This window comes from Hyla sarda, chromosome 1 (genome assembly GCF_029499605.1).
Source record: "Hyla sarda isolate aHylSar1 chromosome 1, aHylSar1.hap1, whole genome shotgun sequence".
In the NCBI taxonomy this organism is placed as follows: Eukaryota; Metazoa; Chordata; class Amphibia; order Anura; family Hylidae; genus Hyla; species Hyla sarda.
Window position 1 is genome coordinate 281,640,451 of NC_079189.1, and position 19,120 is coordinate 281,659,570.

Consider the following 19,120-nt stretch of genomic DNA (forward strand, 5'->3'; position numbering starts at 1 on the left):
GGGGGTTTGGGGGTTCAATGCAGGAATCCTTCCCTTCATACACCCTAAACCTATAATGGTACCCTGAGGTACTCTTACAGAGTTTGTATACTTTCATGCCATACCTTGCCCTCTTAGTGGGAATGTATTGGCGGAAATGAAGTCTCCCTTCGAAACTAATAAGGGACTCATCAATAGTGACCTCCTAGTGACATAGGCCTCTGCAAATTTATTAGTGAAATGAACTATAACCGGCCTTTTTTTTTTTTAATAGGCTGGTCTTTTTGACCCTCCATCAAATTGACAAAATTCTCAGTTTAAAAAAAAAAAAAAAAAAAAAAAGCCCATTTCAGTGAGGCTTGTGGTCTCAATTTGGATTCCTGGGCGGTCAATAAACCCAGAAATCAGGGGCTCAATCGTTCGGACCTGGGGTCCAGATGGGGTAATCTGTAAAGGGGACAGGGCTACTAGTTTTGGGGGGCCTCTACACGCCATTGCCTTCTAAGGGGCTCATCATTACTGGATAATGAGGAAGAGGAAGAAAGGTGGGATCTTCCTCTTCCCCATCGCTGATGGATTTGATGTGGGAGGCAAATATAGCGTGTGCCTCCTCTGCCGAAAAAACCCTACTGGCCACTGTGTGTAAATGTAGTGTACTTACTTTATTTGTGAGAAGTGTAGGCGTAATAATGCTATTTTCTAACAATACAAAACGCAAAACACTTCCCGAAAAAGCACAAGTGGTACGGTCCAACCGCACAGTGCTGAACAGCCACTGACTTGCAAAAAAATCTGGGGGAAAAACCCAAAATACTCTGCACCTCAAAAAAATATATATATACAGGGATAGGCTGCAACAGCAAAATGCACTGATGGGTCACCAAGACCCACAGTGCAGTGCTGCTGCAGAATCCACTAACTGTCCCTACCACCCTCACTCACCAATGATCCGGTCGCACAGACTGCTGAAGCCGCTACGCATCTCCCGCTGCACACTATCTGCCGCAGAACACCTTCCTAAACTCCCTGCCAGGATTAAAAGTGAGCGGGCAGAGCAGGAAAGGAGTTTTACACAGTTTCTTACTGTGCTGCAATTGGTTGACCAATCACAGCGATCAGAGTGGCAACCTTGCCACCTTCCTCCTTTACTACATGGTGATTGGTGATGTCTCAGACAGCACCAATCACCATTTACTCCCCGGTCACCGGAGGCCGGATTTGGCCAGGAGCACCGCGACTGAAAGGTAAGAAGATACCTTCCCATCTTGGCGATTGCTGTTACAGGAGAGGGTTAAATCCCCCTTGGCGATGTGCGAAGATGGCCATTGTTAGAAAACAGAGGTAATCTTCATCCGATCCAAAACAGATTGAATGAACTGTACGTTCTGGTGCGTTAAGTAACACCACATCATGATGTACATTTACATCCATTGTCCTTAATTAAATGTTTTATTTATTAATATGCCCACCCTGGGAGGGGGAGGGGGGGGGGTATTGCTGGTCCAGTTGCACAGTTTGGGCTCAGCACATGCACTGTCTGCTCTGCCAGTCAGCAATTAAGGTGGGACACAACTGTGGCTGCTGAATGGTTAAATGGGCAGTGCACGTGCCACCCCAAAACAATGATAATGGGGCCGGTGGCAGGCGTAAGTATATGTTTTTTAACTCTCCTGAAATTGTCACTTTTTCTTTCTTACTGTAGACTTTATGTGTTTCTCAAGTAAATCTTTGGCACATAACTCAGGTGCATTAGGTCCATTTTAAAGCCCCGGTGACATCTTATTGCAGCAGTCATAACTTCGTATTTTGTTCTTATGTGTGACTGTATGAGACCTTTTATTTTGTGGGATAAGTTGTAGTTTTTATAGGAATCCTTTTCGGGTACATATATTGTATTGAATTTTTTTGTAAAAAATAAAAATGCAATTCCTGGACGTCCTACGGCAGCACAGTATGGGTTAAACTTGTTTCCCCAAACCTGGCAGAAGAGATATTCAGCATATAATTGAACATTAGCATAATTAATAAGTACCTTCTACACAGTATAAATACCTCAAGAAAACCATATACCACAGAGTTTTTTACTTCTGCTTTCAGAAGGGATAATCATTTTTTTCTGTGCTCGACAGAATGTTATTTTTCTCCGTTTATTTTATTTCTTATTTTTTATAATCATTCCTATATAGGGTATGCTGTGAAGCCCCTATACAAAATGGTGCAGATACTGTGAAGTACTGTGATACAGACAGGCTTGCTTTACTTTACTTTTTATTTGCCAACTGTTGTTATTTGCCAATTTATCAACTGGCTCCAGAAAGTTAAACAGATTTGTAAATTACTGTATTTATCGGGGTATACCACGCAGCGGCCTATAACACGCACCCTCATTTTACCAAGGATATTTGGGTAAAAAAAGTTTTTTACCCAAATATCCACGGTAAAATGAGGGTGCGTGTGTGCGCGTGTATACCCCGATACACCCCCAGGAAAGGCAGGGGGAGAGAGGCCGTCGCTGCCCGCTTCTCTCCCCCTGCCTTTCCTGGGGTCTAGAGCCCTGCTGCCGGCCCTTCTCTCCCCCTGGCTATCGGCACCACTGCCCGTTCTGTCCCACTGACTATCGGTGCTGGCGCCCCATTGCCGGCGCCGATAGCCAGGGGGAGAGAAGCGGCGCCGACAGCCAGGGGGAGAGAAGGGGCAGCGCACTGACGTCATGCGCCGTGCAGCGCATAGCAACGACGCACGCCGGAGGCCTGCAGCAGCGCGGACCCGACCCCGGCAAAAGGTAATTATGCCACCGGGGATGGGGGGAGGCAACGGGGCAGCGGCGCTGGCAATGGGTGCCGCTGCCCCTTCTCTCCCCCTGGCTGTCGGCGCCCCTTCTCTCCCCCTGGCTATCGGCGCCGGCAATCGGGCGCCAGCACCGATAGTCAGGGGGACAGAACGGGCAGCGGCGCCGATAGCCAGGGGGTGAGAAGGGCCGGCACCAGGGCTCTAGACCCCAGGAAAGGCAGGGGGAGAGAAGTGGGCAGCGACGGCCTCTCTCCCCCTGCCTTTCCTGGGGGTGTATCGGCGTATAACACGCACATAGACTTTAGGCTAAAAATTTTAGCCTAAAAAGTGCGTGTTATACGCGATAAATACGGTACTTCTATTAAAAAATCTTAATCCTTTCAGTACTTATGAGCTTCTGAAGTTTAGGTTGTTCTTTTCTGTCTAAGTAATCTCTGATGACACGTGTCTCGGGAACCGCCCAGTTTAGAAGAGGTTTGCTATGGGAATTTGCTTCTAAACTGGGCGTTTCCAGAGACAGGTGTCATCAGAGATTACTTAGACAGAAAAGAACAACCTTAACTTCAGAAGCTCATAAGTACTGAAAGGATTAAGATTTTTTTAATAGAAGTAATTTACAAATCTGTTTAACTTTCTGGAGCCAGTTGATATATATAAAAAAGTTTTTTCCTGGAATACCCCTTTAATATTGTGGTGCTGTGAAGCCCTAGACGGAACTAAACTCTTTTAAGTACTGTAAGGCAGACTTACTAGATCCAGAGTCCACGCAGCATCCAGGAGGCACAGGCAGCTCCCCGCCATCTTCTTGTTACCAGAGTGATGCACCGGTGTCCCGGAAAAGATGCCTGCGGAAGGGGCGGATCCCGCCGGAACTCGCAGACCGCACCAGAGCGGCGATCTCCATAAAGGAGGCCAGTGTCCTGCTGCCAATACACTGTTTCAGGGCAGCAGGACTAACTGGGAAGCAAAGTAAGTAACATATTACACTACAGTGAAGTAGTGATACTCTCAAGTTTGCATGGACACTGTATTATGTTGCATATACTGCCTCACTGTGGATAGGCTATTTCAAGCATAAAGGGGGACAATGTGTAGTGTCTAGCGACGTAGGGTATTTTTGGAGTATGCCATATGGGGAATTGCTTGAAAGGGGTATATGTTGATGAGCTACATACTCTGGATTACTGTGAAGTATCCGGTCTAATTAATCAGGGTGCTCCTGTATCAATAAGGGTTACTGTGAAGTATCCTTATACAGCTGGTTTACAATTTACCAATATAAATGGGTATATGCAAGATTGTCATAAGTCCCTTATTATTCTATACACGGTATTGCCTGAACTTGGGTTCTGGTTCTAAATATTTATCAAATCTCATTATTTTAGTCTGTTGCCTCCCCTGCATCCCCTAAAAGCAAGAGAACCAGAAAGTCAAGACAAGGGCAATGCAGGTCTTGTTCTCAGCCATTGGCAGATAACATGGAAGTGGATTTTTGTGATGATTGCTCACCACAGTCTCCTCCTGTGGAAGAGGATCAAAGACGTGGAAATGAAGCAAGCTCATTTTTTTCATGGTTTAAAAAAACGTATATCAGCCTTTTTACCTGAGGATGCCACTCCAGCAAAAAAAAAAAGTACATCACCCTGCTGTTTCTCCATCAGATTCAGAGGATTCCAAATCACACTCTTCCGCTGATTCACAAGATTCTCCAGAAGATTATTATATTTTTCATAAAGATGACATGCACAGTTTGTTAAAATCTGTTAAACATGTGCTGGAATCTGATCGCTCTACTAAAGGGAAACTGCCAAAAGAGAGTCCATACTACTTCCTGGTATCTAATGATAAGGTTTTACCCTCACATCCATGTGTTAACAAATGGTTCGTAGTCTAATTGGGAGAAACCAGAGAAATAGGTAGATGTTGGTTCCTGTTTCAAATCGGTGTATAGACTCTCTTCGCTAGCCACCACTTCGTGGTATAATCCACCTACAGTGGATTTGCCAGTGGCTAAATTGGCGAAGAAATCCTATTTTCCTTAGGATACATCTCTTTTATCCAACCCTATGGATAAGAAGGAAGACTCCCTTGCACACAAAAAAAAAGCACATTCTACGGCTGCAGCGGTCTCCAAAATAGCCATGTCATCAGTCCCTGTGGCAAGGGCAATGAGAATTTGGCTAAGCCAAATGACCAAGGATCTTCAGGAGGGAGTATCTAGAGAGGATATCCAGTAAGGGCAAGCCCCCAGCAAAAAAGAAAGCGTTATGACGCCACCCTAATATTACCCAAAGTTGGAGGAAGATAAGAAGCCTTTCTTCCAGTTTGGGAACAAACAACAAAGGACAGGTGGGTTCTGTCCATTATAAAGAAGGGCTACAAACTGGAACTCCTAAATCCGCCGCCGGAAAAATTATTCCTCAACAACGTTCAAGATCACAAGATCCTGCCTCTAATCTTGGAGTTTTTTTTTGCAAAAGATGCCTTAGAGTGGGTCCCGACTACGAATCTACTCCAGGATCTTCACAGTCCCAAAGACCAATGGGAAATGGAGGTTAGTGATAGACCTAACTTACCTAAACAAATTCATAGAAAGAAAATATTTCAAGATGGAGAACATAAGGTCTCTAATACCGTACTGAATCAAGGAGACTAAATGGCAACCTTAGATTTGGCCGATTCATATCTCCAAATACCAATACACCCACTTTTCAGGAAATACCTGAGATTTGCAGTCAAAGTGGGAGATATGGTGTGGCACCTCCAATTCACGTGTCTGCCATTCGGTCTATGTTCCTCACCAAGGGTCTTCACAAAAATGGTGGTAGTCCTTTCAGCAGCCCTGTGCCTTCAAGGGGTCAATATAGTCCCATATCTGGACGATCGGTGGATAAAGGCAGCATCAAAGGAACAGCTGTCATATCATGTAACCAAGACAATACAGTTTCTCCAAAGTCACAGATTCTTCATCAACAAGAAAAAATCCCACCTGTTTCCATCTCAAAAGATCCTCTTTCTAGGATTCATGATAGATTCGATATCCATGAGGATCTCTATTTCTCAAGAATGACAAATGAGATTAAAGAAACAAATCAAGTTTCTCTTGAAGAACAGAACAGAACAGAAGTGTCGCCAAGCAATGAAGATGAAGTTCTATCCTTATGGAACAGGTCACAAACAACACTGGAAAAATTAATCTGGATTCAAACAGATCTTTGTCAGGATCTTCAATTGTGGCTTGCTCCAAACTGATTTTCGAGGGGAAAGTAGTAACTTCCAGCCCAGCAGACAATTACAATAACGACATATGCCTCAGTTCATGGATGGGGAGCATACACTGGACATCCTTGTGTCCAAGATCAATGATCCCGATCAGAAAGGATTTTGTCATCAAACATGAAGGAACCAAGGGCAGTATACCTAGCTCTTCTTCACTTCTCCCCTTACTTATCAGGCAAGGGTATTCTAGTAAGATCAGACAACCTCCCTACAGTTTTTTACTTAAACAGGTTCAAATGATTTCTATTGAAATTTTTAAGAATTATTACAAACAGAAAGTTCGGCCAACTTAACACAACAACGAAAATAAAAAGAAAAGGCAATACAGAAGTACATATTAATATTGCATATGCCTTCAAGAGAGTATCACTCGGTGAGGTTATGACATAAAACTGTATAATTTTATTATATCAACCAGATAGTGTATAAGCTAGGGTGGTCAATACGTTTTCAGGGATAAGCTAGGATAGTCAATACGTTTTTGCGTCGATAATGTCAGCTGTAGATGGTTTAGATGTAGTCTTCCACTTAGCAGCAATTTGTAACCTGTATGCAATCATGATATGGCAAATGGGAGTTCTATACCCAACATTCACTGTATGTAGACCTAGATTTAAAAGGGCTAATTTATTAGTCAGAGAGACAGATTTGTGGGATATCAGTTGGATCATGTCTTTTTTTAACTTATGTAATGTGGGACATGTCCAAAAAAATGTGGCTAATAAGTGACTGTTTGTCCGCAACCTCTCCGACAAAGCTGGGAACATGTAGGGATCATAAAGTGAAGCTTAGCTTGGGTGTAGTACCACTTGGACGTCATTTTGTAAAACTTCTTTAGAGATTGGAAGGCTTGAGCCCATTCATAGTTGGAAATAATGATGTTCAATTATTTTTTTCTATTTAGAGTGTTGAGGGCTGTTGCATAAGTATGAGTCGTTATTATAGATCCAGGGCTGTGGAGTCGGTAGATAAATGTTCTGACTCCGGAGTTTTTTGAACTTCTAACTCAGACTCCCCGACTCCTCTGTATTAATATGCAAATGTATTTTATACATTCCTTGAAGTAAAGAAAGGCAACATACATGTCATTACCACAGGACTACTGTGGAAGCCAACAGTCTACTGTATTGAACAGTTTGTGTGCTGATCTGCTGCTGAAGATAAGGCAGTGGGAGGATCCAGGAAGGGGCATTTATTATAAAACATGATTTCCCTAGTAGAATCCCATAGTCATGTTTAAAGTTTAAAGGGGTACTACGCTCCTAGACATCTTATCCTCCATACTGGCCGAGGAGAGCCTGGTTCTCAATGATCAGAGATCTGTCACAGAATCACTTCTGGCATCTGCCCGAGAGAAAGGACCTGTTGAGTCAGAGAGGAATGTACCATCAAGATTTGAGCTGCCTGAACCTGACAGCGTGGAAGGTGAATTAAGTTTACTGAAGACAAAAGGCCTTACAGAAGAAGTGATCTCAACCCTGAGTAGTTCCAGTAAACCAGGTACAAAGAAATGTTATTCTAGAGTCTGGAAGTTATTGAAGTCTTTTTGTCCAGATCAGGAAATCACAGTACCGGTAATTATAAATTTCCTTCAACAAGGACTAGACAAGGGCTTTAAACAGTCAACATTAAAGGTTCAGTTTGCAGCCATAAACTATTTTTTATCCGCAAAGTTTTCCAAAGAGCAGTTGATCAAGAGATTCTTCAAGGGGGTCAATAACTTATGCCCGAAAGTTAATAAACCTATTCTCTCTTGGGATCTCTCCAAGGTGCTCAGATGTCTGATCCGTTTGAGCCATAGAGGCTATTGACTTGAAATTTCTCACGTGGAAAACAGGTTTCTTGGTCACCATTGCATCCGCCTGACGCGTGAGTGAGATCCAGGCACTGTCATGCCGGGAGCCTTATCTCCGAGATTTGGGAATTGCTTTAGTTCTTCGTACTTTATCAGGATTTATCCCCAAGATTCATTCTGCTAACAATTTACAACAAGAAATCATACCACCAGCTCTCTCAGAAAAAGAATAAGTGTCCAAAGTGGATATAAGAAGTGCAGTCTATGAATACATTTCTAGGACGGAATCGTTTAGATGCTCTGAGCATCTATTTGTACAATTTGGTGCAAAATCCAGTTGTTCTAAAGTGGCAAAATCTACCATTACTAACTGAATAAAGAATACCATCAGCTTCTGTTTCCAGATAGAGGGATTAGATCCTCCGAAGGATCTTAAAGCACCTTCCACGTGAGCAACCGCAACATCATGGGCAGAGGTATCCTATGTGTCATTACAAGAAATATGCAGAGCAGCTACATGGGCAACACCGACTACATTCATTCAACACTACCATCTGGACCTTTCCAGTAGTTGGGCCCTAGGCAAAACAGTGTTAGAAGAAGCGTTTAAGAAGTAATGCCCTCCCTTTTTTTTTTTCTGCTACTTAAGTCCCATACTGTGCTGCCATAGGACGTCAAGGAATGTCTTAAATTTTGCCTACCTGAAAAATTTCAATTCCTGGAGTCCGTAGGCAGCACAGAGTTCCCACCCTAATAAAAGCATGCTATAAAACTACTCTGTGGTATATGGTTTTCTTGAGGTATTTAAACTGTGTAGGAGGTACTTATTAATTATGCTAATGTTTAATTATATGCTGATTATCTCTTCTGACAAGTTCGGGGAAACAAGATTAACCCATACTGTGCTGTCTAGGGACTACAGGAACTGAAATTTTCCGGTAAGCAAAATTTTATACAATTCCACCATAGTTCAATGCTTTTTACCATGCAGTAAAAAATAACATTTTATCTTTACTAAATGGGTTCATATGAACTCCGCAATACCAATATGAATAGTTTTTCGTCACAAGAAACTGGTTTTAAGAATTTATTTCCATGTACTATCATTGCATATGTTTTTACCTTTTATCAAACTTATCATGATATAATGGTTAAGGATAATCAGTATTATTATTGCCTGTAGTGTTAGGGTATGTTCTCATTTGTACCACACACATACGTTTGTGGTATACCTCAAACGTATGTACCAAAACAAGACCAAATTGGCTCAATGTTACATATGTTTTTATTATTATCAAATACAAATACTACCAAAAACACTTGGCAGAAATAGTGTACATCATCCAATAATCACACACACAAAAAAAAAAAAAAAAACTCTTTACAAAGAAGTAAAGTACACACAAACAAATCATTAGTTAATACCAAGATACATCTTTGTTTGATCAATGATATAAAATACATATAAAACAATGAAACACAGACCGGAGGATACATATAGATATAGGCACACATATGTGGTGTGGTGAGGGTGTGTAATTAACCTTTTCTTGACGCCAGGGTGTGGTTGACCTATACTCTACCCGAGGTAGACCAGCTTCTCCTGTACCAGGCATGGAGCCATATAATTACTCTGACGCAAGGTTACGGATAACTGGCTTGCTTTACTGAGGTTGGAAAGATGGTACAATTAGTAAGAGCTTAGATTAGCATAAAGGAGATGCAGGGCGAACTTTGGGAAGCTTATCGGCTTGCTGGGACTTATAGTTGATTGTGCTGTGACTTGTATGCAACCCACGCTAGACTATAACTACTTGGACTTGACTAACTTGATTTGAATTAAATCCCGCAGACTGTAGTGCTTACTGACAGGCTTTGACTTTCACCCAGGCGCAGGGGTTAGCTAGTAGAAGATGCGTGGTTGCTGGACTAGTCCTCAGGCTTCCTTCAGAATCACCTCACAGAGACTCCTTACTTCTCTCAACTGTGCCTCAGCATAAGCCTGACCTCTGGTTACACTAATTATAATGGAGCGTCCTGGGACTTAAGAGGGCGTTCCTGTACGCTTTGGTCCCATTAACGGGGTTAAAACCATTCTCACAGGCGAAGAACGGCTTTAACCTGGTGGGTCCTGGTTGCTATGCGCAGCCAGGACCCACGGCTAATGCCGGGCACAGCTGATCGGGCAGCTGCCTGGCATTAACTCTTTAGACGCCGCGGTCAAAGTTGATTGCGGTATCTAAAATGCGGGGTTAAAAGGGGTACTCTGGCCCTAAGACATCTTATCCCCTATCCAAAGGATAGGGGATAAGATGCCTGATCGCAGGGGTCCCACCGCTGGGGACCCCCGCGATCTTTCATGGAGCACCCCCCCTATCACCAGCCTCCGGAGCGAACATCGCTCCAGGTCTGATGAATCACGATCATGGGGCTGGAGTATCGCCACGCCCCCTCCCATAGGCTTGCATTGAGGGGGCGGAGCGTGACATCACACGGGGGCAGAGCGTGACGTCACAATGCTCCGGCCCCCATGATCGCCAGTAATCAGACCCGGAGCGAACATGCTCCGGGGACTGATTATAACGGGGTGCTGCGTGCAAGATCACGGGGGTCCCCAGCAGCGGGACCCCCGTGATCAGGCATCTTATCCCCTATGCTTTGGATAGGGGATAAGATGTCTTAGCACCGGAGTACCCCATTAAGGGGTTAAATGGGCACTGTTAGATACAAAAACTTTTTATATGTTACACATCTTGGGAAAACATTAAAGGAGATCTGTAGTGCTCAGAACTTTATAAGTTTATAAGTTTTAGATCACGGGGGGTCCGAGCACAGGGGCCCCCCGCGATCTCCTGTACGGGGCATGACGCGGCAGCCGGCACCCCCCTCCATGAATCCCATAGAGATACATGGAGCGGCGTACCGGCTGCCGCATCATGCGGGGACGAAATGCCCCCTTTCCTGTACATTGCCGCGGCCCGTACAGGAGTTCGCGGGGGGCCCCAGCGCTCGGACCCCCCCAAACTTAACTTCAAAGTTCAGAGCACTACAGATCTCCTTTAACCTTTCTAATATACTTCAAGAAAATGTTATTTCCTTTTCATAGAAGTCATGGCATTGTCCACGCTGAAGCACAGGCATGGACAAAGTCCAGTAAGTTAGGGTAGGATAGCACTCCTCTTATAGGACAGGAGAGAGCACAGACGAGTGCTATCAGACAGGAGAGAGCACAGACGAGTGCTATCAGACAGGAGAGAGCACAGACGAGTGCTATCAGACAGGAGAGAGCACAGACGAGTGCTATCAGACAGGAGAGAGCACAGACGAGTGCTATCAGACAGGAGAGAGCACAGACGAGTGCTATCAGACAGGAGAGAGCACAGACGAGTGCTATCAGACAGGAGAGAGCACAGACGAGTGCTATCAGACAGGAGAGAGCACAGACGAGTGCTATCAGACAGGAGAGAGCACAGACGAGTGCTATCAGACAGGAGAGAGCACAGACGAGTGCTATCAGACAGGAGAGAGCACAGAGGAGTCCTATCAGACAGGAGAGAGCACAGAGGAGTCCTATCAGACAGGAGAGAGCACAGAGTAGTCCTATCAGACAGGAGAGAGCACAGAGGAGTCCTATCAGACAGGAGAGAGCACAGACGAGTGTTATCAGACAGGAGAGAGCACAGACGAGTGTTATCAGACAGGAGAGAGCACAGACGAGTGTTATCAGACAGGAGAGAGCACAGACGAGTGCTATCAGACAGGAGAGAGCACAGACGAGTGCTATCAGACAGGAGAGAGCACAGACGAGTGCTATCAGACAGGAGAGAGCACAGACGAGTGCTATCAGACAGGAGAGAGCACAGAGGAGTCCTATCAGACAGGAGAGAGCACAGAGGAGTCCTATCAGACGAGAGAGCACAGTGGAGTCCTATCAGACAGGACAGCACACAGTGGCGTCCTATCAGACAGGAGAGAGAACAGAGGAGTCCCATCAGACAAGAAAGAGCACAGAGGAGTGCTATCAGACAGGAGAGAGCATAGAGGAGTGCTATCAGAAAGGAGAGAGCACAGGTGAGTGCTATCAGAAAGGAGAGAGCACAGAGGAGTGCTATCAGAAAGGAGAGAGCACAGAGGAGTGCTATCAGACAGGAGAGAGCACAGAGGAGTGCTATCAGACAGGAGAGAGCACAGAGGAGTGCTATCAGACAGGAGAGAGCACAGAGGAGTGCTATCAGACAGGAGAGAGCACAGAGGAGTGCTATCAGACAGGAGAGAGCACAGAGGAGTGCCATCAGACAGGAGAGAGCACAGAGGAGTGCCATCAGACAGGAGAGAGCACAGAGGAGTGCTATCAGACAGGAGAGAGCACAGAGGAGTGCTATCAGACAGGAGAGAGCACAGAGGAGTCCTATCAGACAGGAGAGAGCACAGAGGAGTGCTATCAGACAGGAGAGAGCACAGAGGAGTGCTATCAGACAGGAGAGAGCACAGAGGAGTGCTATCAGACAGGAGAGAGCACAGAGGAGTGCTATTAGACAGGAGAGAGCACAGAGGAGTGCTATTAGACAGGAGAGAGCACAGAGGAGTGCTATCAGACAGGAGAGAGCAGAGGAGTGCTAGCACACCCTCACTTACTAGACTTTGTCCATGTCTGTGCTTCAACTTGGACAAAGCCATGATATCTATAAGAAGGAAATAAACATTTTCTCATGAAGTATATTAGAAAGGTTAATATTTTTTTCTAGATGCCTTAGATTTTGTAACAGCCCCAGAACTTGTGTAAACATTTACCCATTTGTAAGCCACACTTTTGTATAGTAGAGCCATCAGTCCACAATGAAAGCTGGAGGATGTGGATATGTTAAAACGCAAACCGTTCTAAAAAATCTGTATATTTGACAGTGCCATTATTTACCACACCAATGTACACTGTACCAGCAATTATGGGGGTTTCAGCAGTCAGACCCTCACTGATATATCACTGTATAATTTTTACCTACACAGTGGATAGTTGATCATAAGACATCCAAGTAACTATTAAAGTAAAACTGTCAGCCTGATACTAAACCTTATACACTGGGTTATAATGTGGGTGAATAGCAGTCCAACAAAGATCCTCTGCTGAATTCAATTAATTGTGGGCTTTGTCAGCTCAATTTACATATTCATTGTCTGTGACTCCACATCCTAGTGAAGTGGAGTCATGAAGGCCCGCCTCTGTGAAGTCCCACCCCCTGGCACGTGATTTACTGAATTCAGCAGAGGATCTTCTAGGGGAAATATCTCAGGACCTACTGGACATATTTTACTCATCTTCTATTCCGACAGAAAAGGAGAATCTCTCAGGCAAAGTATTCCAAAAGTATTCCAAAATACTAAGTTACTGCTGCAGCAAAAATGCTGCCAATATGTACAAGTTTACAAACAGCAGATTTTCCTGCTGCAAAAAGGGGGTAAATCTGCATTGTAATCCTCATGTGTAACATACTCCAAAAGCAAAGGAAAAGTCCTTAAAGGGGTATTCCAGGCAAAAACTTTTTTTTATATATTAACTGGCTCCGGAAAGTTAAACAGATTTGTAAATTACTTCTATTAAAAAATCTTAATCCTTCCAATAGTTATTAGCTTCTTAAGTTTTTTGTCTAACTGCTCAATGATGATGTCACATCCCGGGAGCTGTGCATGATGGGAGAATATCCGCACAGGAACTGCACAGCTCCCGGGAAGTGAGTCATCAGAGAGCAGCTAGACAGAAAACAACAACTCAACTTCAGAAGCTAATAACTATTGGAAGGATTAAGATTTTTTTAATAGACGTAATTTACAAATCTGTTTAACTTTCCGGAGCCAGTTGATGTTTAAAAAAAAGTTTTGGCCTGGAATACCCCTTTAACGTCACAAGGGTTGCAAGGAGAGGAAAAAAAAAACACACCTTTCACTTGTGTGGTGTGAATGGTCTGTAAAATCATCCTCCATTGAGCAGTTGTCAAAACATCAGTATTTTCCTTTTGTTTTATTTGTTGGGACTTTTTTTTTCCATACCAAATCATAAAAATTACCGTATTTATTGGCATATAACACACACTTTTAAAACTTAAATTTAAGGCAAAAAGCCTGCCTGCGTGTCATACGCCGATAAATCTTCTGGTTACTGATTTAAACGGCCGCAGCAGCAGTTATGTAGTAGCAGCACGGCCACGGCCACTTTAAATCAGTGACCAGCGGTGTCTCCTTCCCGCTCTGGAAAACTGTCACTTGTTTTCTCCCGCACTATCCACAGGTACTGGTGGATAGTGCGGGAGACACTGATTAAAATGAGCCCTACCTTGTCCGGATCTGCCCTACCTTTTAATCAGCGTCTCCCGTACTATCCACCAGTACCTGTGGATAGTGCGGGAGAAAACAAGTGACAGTTTTACTTTTCATTTTTCTTACCTCCCCCTCCCTCATCATTCCCCAATTTCCCTGCTTTTCATAGTTATGTTTATTTTCCTTACCTGGCTGCGCTTCGGCAGGTCAGATGGCGGGTCTTGCAGGCTGCGGTCAGTGAAGCAGATTAGTGACGTGCTCTGCCGGCTTCACTGCGCGGCATCAGTGACGTCACTTTTCATTTCCTGTAGTTGCCGCCGAAAAGTGACATCCCTGAGGAGTCGGGAGAGAACGTCACTCATCTGCTTCACTGACCGCAGCCCACAAGACAGCCGAAGCGCAGCCAGGTAAGGAAAAAAAAAACGATCAAAAGCAGGGAAAAGGGGGAATGATGAGGGAGGGGAAGAATAACAGTGGTCTTCAACCTGCGGACCTCCAGATGTTGCAAAACTACAACTCCCAGCCGTTGGCTGTCCGGGTATGCTGGGAGTTGTAGTTCTGCAACATCTGGTGGTCTGCAGGTTGAAGACCACATAGGAGGAATATGATGGGGGGGATGATGAGACAGGTTGGGGGGGATGATGAGACAGGGTGGGGGGATGATGAGGGGGGAATGATGGGGGACATGATGAGAGGGGAATGATGGGTGACATGATGAGACAAGGTGGGGGGATGATGAGGGGGGAATGATGGGGGACATGATGAGACAGAGGGAAATGATGAGGGGGGGAATGATGGGGGACATGATGAGACAGAGGGAAATGATGAGGGGGGGAATGATGGGGGACATGATGAGACAGGGTGTGGGGATGATGAGGGGGGAATGACAGGGACATGATGAGACAGGGTGTGGGGATGATGAGGGGGGAATGATAGGGACATGATGAGACAGAGGGAAATGATGAGGGGGGGAATGATGGGGGACATGATGAGACAGGGTGTGGGGATGATGAGGGAGGAATGACAGGGACATGATGAGACAGGGTGTGGGGATGATGAGGGGGGAATGATAGGGACATGATGAGACAGAGGGAAATGATGAGGGGGGGAATGATGGGGGACATGATGAGACAGGGTGTGGGGATGATGAGGGGGGAATGATAGGGACATGATGAGACAGAGGGAAATGATGAGAGGGGAATGATGGGGGACATGGTGAGACAGGGTGTGGGGATGATGAGGGGGGAATGATAGGGACATGATGAGACAGAGGGAAATGATGAGGGGGGGAATGATGGGGGACATGATGAGACAGGGTGTGGGGATGATGAGGGGGGAATGATAGGGACATGATGAGACAGGGGGAAATTATGAGGGGGGGAATGATGGGGGACATGATGAGACAGGGTGTGGGGATGATGAGGGGGGGAATGATGGGGACATGATGAGACAGGGTGGGGGGATGATGAGGGACATGATGAGACAGGGTGTGGGGATGATGTTGGGGGACATGAGACAGGGTGGGGGATGATGAGACGGGGAAATGATGGTGGGGGGAGGCACTAAATGCTTAATGTCTGTATGGCTAGTGGTGGTCTATGACAGGGGGAAATGATGAGACATGGGGGGGTGGCGATGAGAGGGGTAAATGTGGCACAGGAACTGATAAAAGGGAAGGAATGATGTGGCACTGGAGGGGACGGGACCAAACTGAGGTGCAGAAGAAAACTAAGTTGGGGGGATGATGTGGCATTTAGTCCAAGTCCTTTATTTTACATTTTATTTTCCCTGTTAAAATGGGGGTGCGTGTTATACGCCAATAAATACGGTAAATATTGGTAACTTCCTATATTACAAATTCTAGATGAAGCGGAAACTTACCTCCCTGCTGTTTTCCTTCTTGGTGAAGTGAGCAAGGTCTGCGTTGTACAGTTGTTCCGTCACACGTGTATTCTCCTGCCGTTCTGGTTGCACACCTTCAGAATGAAGGAAGTTCTGGTATGCCAAGCCAAAAGCCTGACCAATAGCCTGGGCAATGAGCTTTGCCTAAAACAGTCAACACATTGTCACAGACATCATACTACTCTAAGGAGTAATCTGGCTTTTAACATTTTTGGCTTATTATCCTTAGGCTAGTCTATCAATATAAGATTGTTGGGGGTCCCATTCCCAATAACCCTAAATGAATATAAAGGGAATATAATTTTATGATTTCAGTATTAAAACCATTATGACAGAATAACTAATGCAAATGCTCCAGAATTCTGGCATAATTTGTGCCACAAAATTTGTCTTACATGACTTGTACCAATTTTAGTTATCTGTTTTAGGGTAAGGTCAGACACGCCATATTTTGCTGCATATTTTTTGCAACTGATTTTGCTACCCATTGACTTCAACAGGGTAGGATAATGTGCAGCAGTAAATACACAACAAGATGGAGCACGTGTGGCCCTACCCTTAGACACTAGCTCCAGTGTCTGACAAGAGAGGTGTGGCTCAAGATGCAACACACTGCACAATAAATGCACTAGAATAATAGTGCAAGATTCTTACACAGTTTAAGCAAACTAATAATTGGTCTAAATTTAGACTTGACAGTCTAAGGCTGGGTTCACATATTATTTTGTTTAGCATTTTTAGTCAAAACCTGGAGTGGAACCAAATAAGAGAAAAAGTATAATGGAAAGATTGGCACCTTTTTGGGACCCACTCCTTGTTTCAGGTTAAATACTGAACCCAGCCTAAGAATGCAACATTAGCCATTTTGATACAGTGCATTCTTAAGTATAAGACAGTTTTACTTAATTTTCATAAGCTTCAGTAAAGATTCCATGCTTGAATTACAGACAGTAACAGGGACTCACATCAACTGACTGGAAGACGTGGCATAGCATTTTATGTGGCCTCTTCTGTGAAGATGATTGATCCTGACTACGTGGCGATTTCCTCCGTGCCATAATTACCACTATATTGCCAATGTCTGCTGTATAGGAAATTGTCTGCAGTGCGTGATCCATAAGGGCCTCCTAAAGCAGGGGATATATGAAACACACAAGTGTAGCAAGATGGCCCCAAAATAAAATCTTGATTATTTTTACTTTATTGATGATTTTAATCTTGACTTTCTCAAGAAAAAAAAAAGACACAATATAAATTTTTAATATACACTGATTTTACCTGGGTGTATTTGGCTACTAGGTTGAAAAAGGAGCCAAATAACCTTTCAATCTCCGATGAGAAGTATTAAAGGGGTTGTCTATTCAATTTTTTATTTTGCTATTGTCCCCAGCATCACTAAAAAAATTTATAAAAACTTTAACTCCCCTTCCTCCAGTATCAGGGTGCCCAGTCCACAGTCAGTGACCCAGTTTTCCCCCGAGCTGCAGAGAATAGCATATACAGCCAAGGGAACTGGCAGTGCCACTTACCAGTCACTGGCAAAGGAAGGACACTGCTGAGGCCGGTGAATGGCTGAGCAGTGTTGTGACATCCCATCTACAGCTCTGGCTGGCTCCGGTTAGGCAGACTGTCAGCACAGAATGGCTGGAGCCAGGACATCCTGAACCTGATGCTACAATGCAGCGGAGGAAAGAGTGTTAGAAAAAGGGTTTTTGTTTAGTTTTATTTATAAATTTTATTAGGCAAGCTGAGGACAATAGAAAAATAAAACATTCCACTGGACAGGCCCTTTAGGAAGCACTCTCAGAAAGACATCTGCTGTGCCTTGTTCTAGTTTTCATTGGTGCCCTCACCTGTGACTGCAAAACTTTGTGTTTAGGTTGATCCTGTGACCTTGTTTTATAGTTCTTTATTGAGTTGTCTGTTTAAAATTTGTGAAAATCTTTTAATAAACATTGCTTGAAGAGGACCTGCCCAAGTTTGTAAGGCTGCTTTCACACTATAAAATTTCATCAAAAAAACGTCCGTCAAACATCGGACCCGATGTGATCAGAAGTTATTAAGCAGGGGAGCGGGAGGCAAGCTCGGCAACCCTGCAATGTATGGTGTGTTCGATATTAAAAGCGCTTTTAGGGGGCAAGATATATAGCGCTGCGGGGGGAGGGGGCAGGCATATAGCCTATATATCTAGCACCCCAGCGCATTTATAATATGCCCCCTGCAGCGCATATATATATATATATATATATATATATATATATATATATATATATATATATTATAGACATACATACATGCACACACACACACACACTAGGGATGTCCCGATACCGATACTGGTATCGGGGCCGATACTAGCCACTTGCATGGTATCGGGGACTCTTTTTATGTCTCCGATACCATGCTCGATACCTGGTGCCAATCTGCTGCCCCGTTCTTTTATCCTCCCGTCCGCATCATAGTGTTCCATGGAGGAGCATGTGACACACACGTCACTCGGCCTCTTCCCCTGCGCCCAGCGTAACGCTACGCAGGAAGCAGAGTGACGTATATGTCACATGTTCCTCCATATGACGACACACTGCGGACCGGAGTACAGGAGAACGGGGAAGCAGAGCGGCAGCACCAGCACCCGACAGAGGAGGTGAGCTGCCCGCAAGGAGGGGGCTGCTACTAATGTCTAAGCGGGGGGGCCTGCTGCTGTCTAAGCGGGGGGGGGCTGCTGCTATCTAAAGGGGGGGCTGCTGTCTAAAGGGGGGCCTTGCTGCTGTCTAATAGGGGGGGGGGGACCCTGTTGCTGCCTAAAGGGGGGGCCTGCTGCTATACATTTATTAATGTGCCAGCAGGGGGTATACATTTATTAATGCGCCAGCGGGGGGTATATATATATATATAAATGCGCTGCAGGGGGCATATATAGGCTATATGTCTGCCTCCCCCCTGCAGTGCTATATATCTTGTCCCCACAGCGCTTTTAATATAGATATGGCTTTTAATATAGATATTGCTACTCACATTGTTCATTTTTAAATCTCCCGCTGAGAGCCCAGAATGGCTCCTCTGTAC

At 44.7% G+C, this 19,120-nt stretch overlaps 1 protein-coding gene across 2 annotated transcripts in view; it reads right to left on the reverse strand.

Annotated features, from left to right (window-relative positions):
- APBA3 (amyloid beta precursor protein binding family A member 3) overlaps window positions 1–19,120 on the reverse strand; it is a 67,587-nt gene that overhangs the window by 24,375 nt on the left and 24,092 nt on the right. For both annotated transcript variants that reach the window (XM_056573632.1, XM_056573642.1), the window contains exons 5-6: window positions 17,020–17,181; window positions 16,034–16,198 (exon numbers count right to left, since the gene is read on the reverse strand). In XM_056573632.1, coding sequence (XP_056429607.1) covers window positions 16,034–16,198; window positions 17,020–17,181 — 327 coding nt within the window. The remainder of the gene's footprint in view (window positions 1–16,033; window positions 16,199–17,019; window positions 17,182–19,120) is intronic.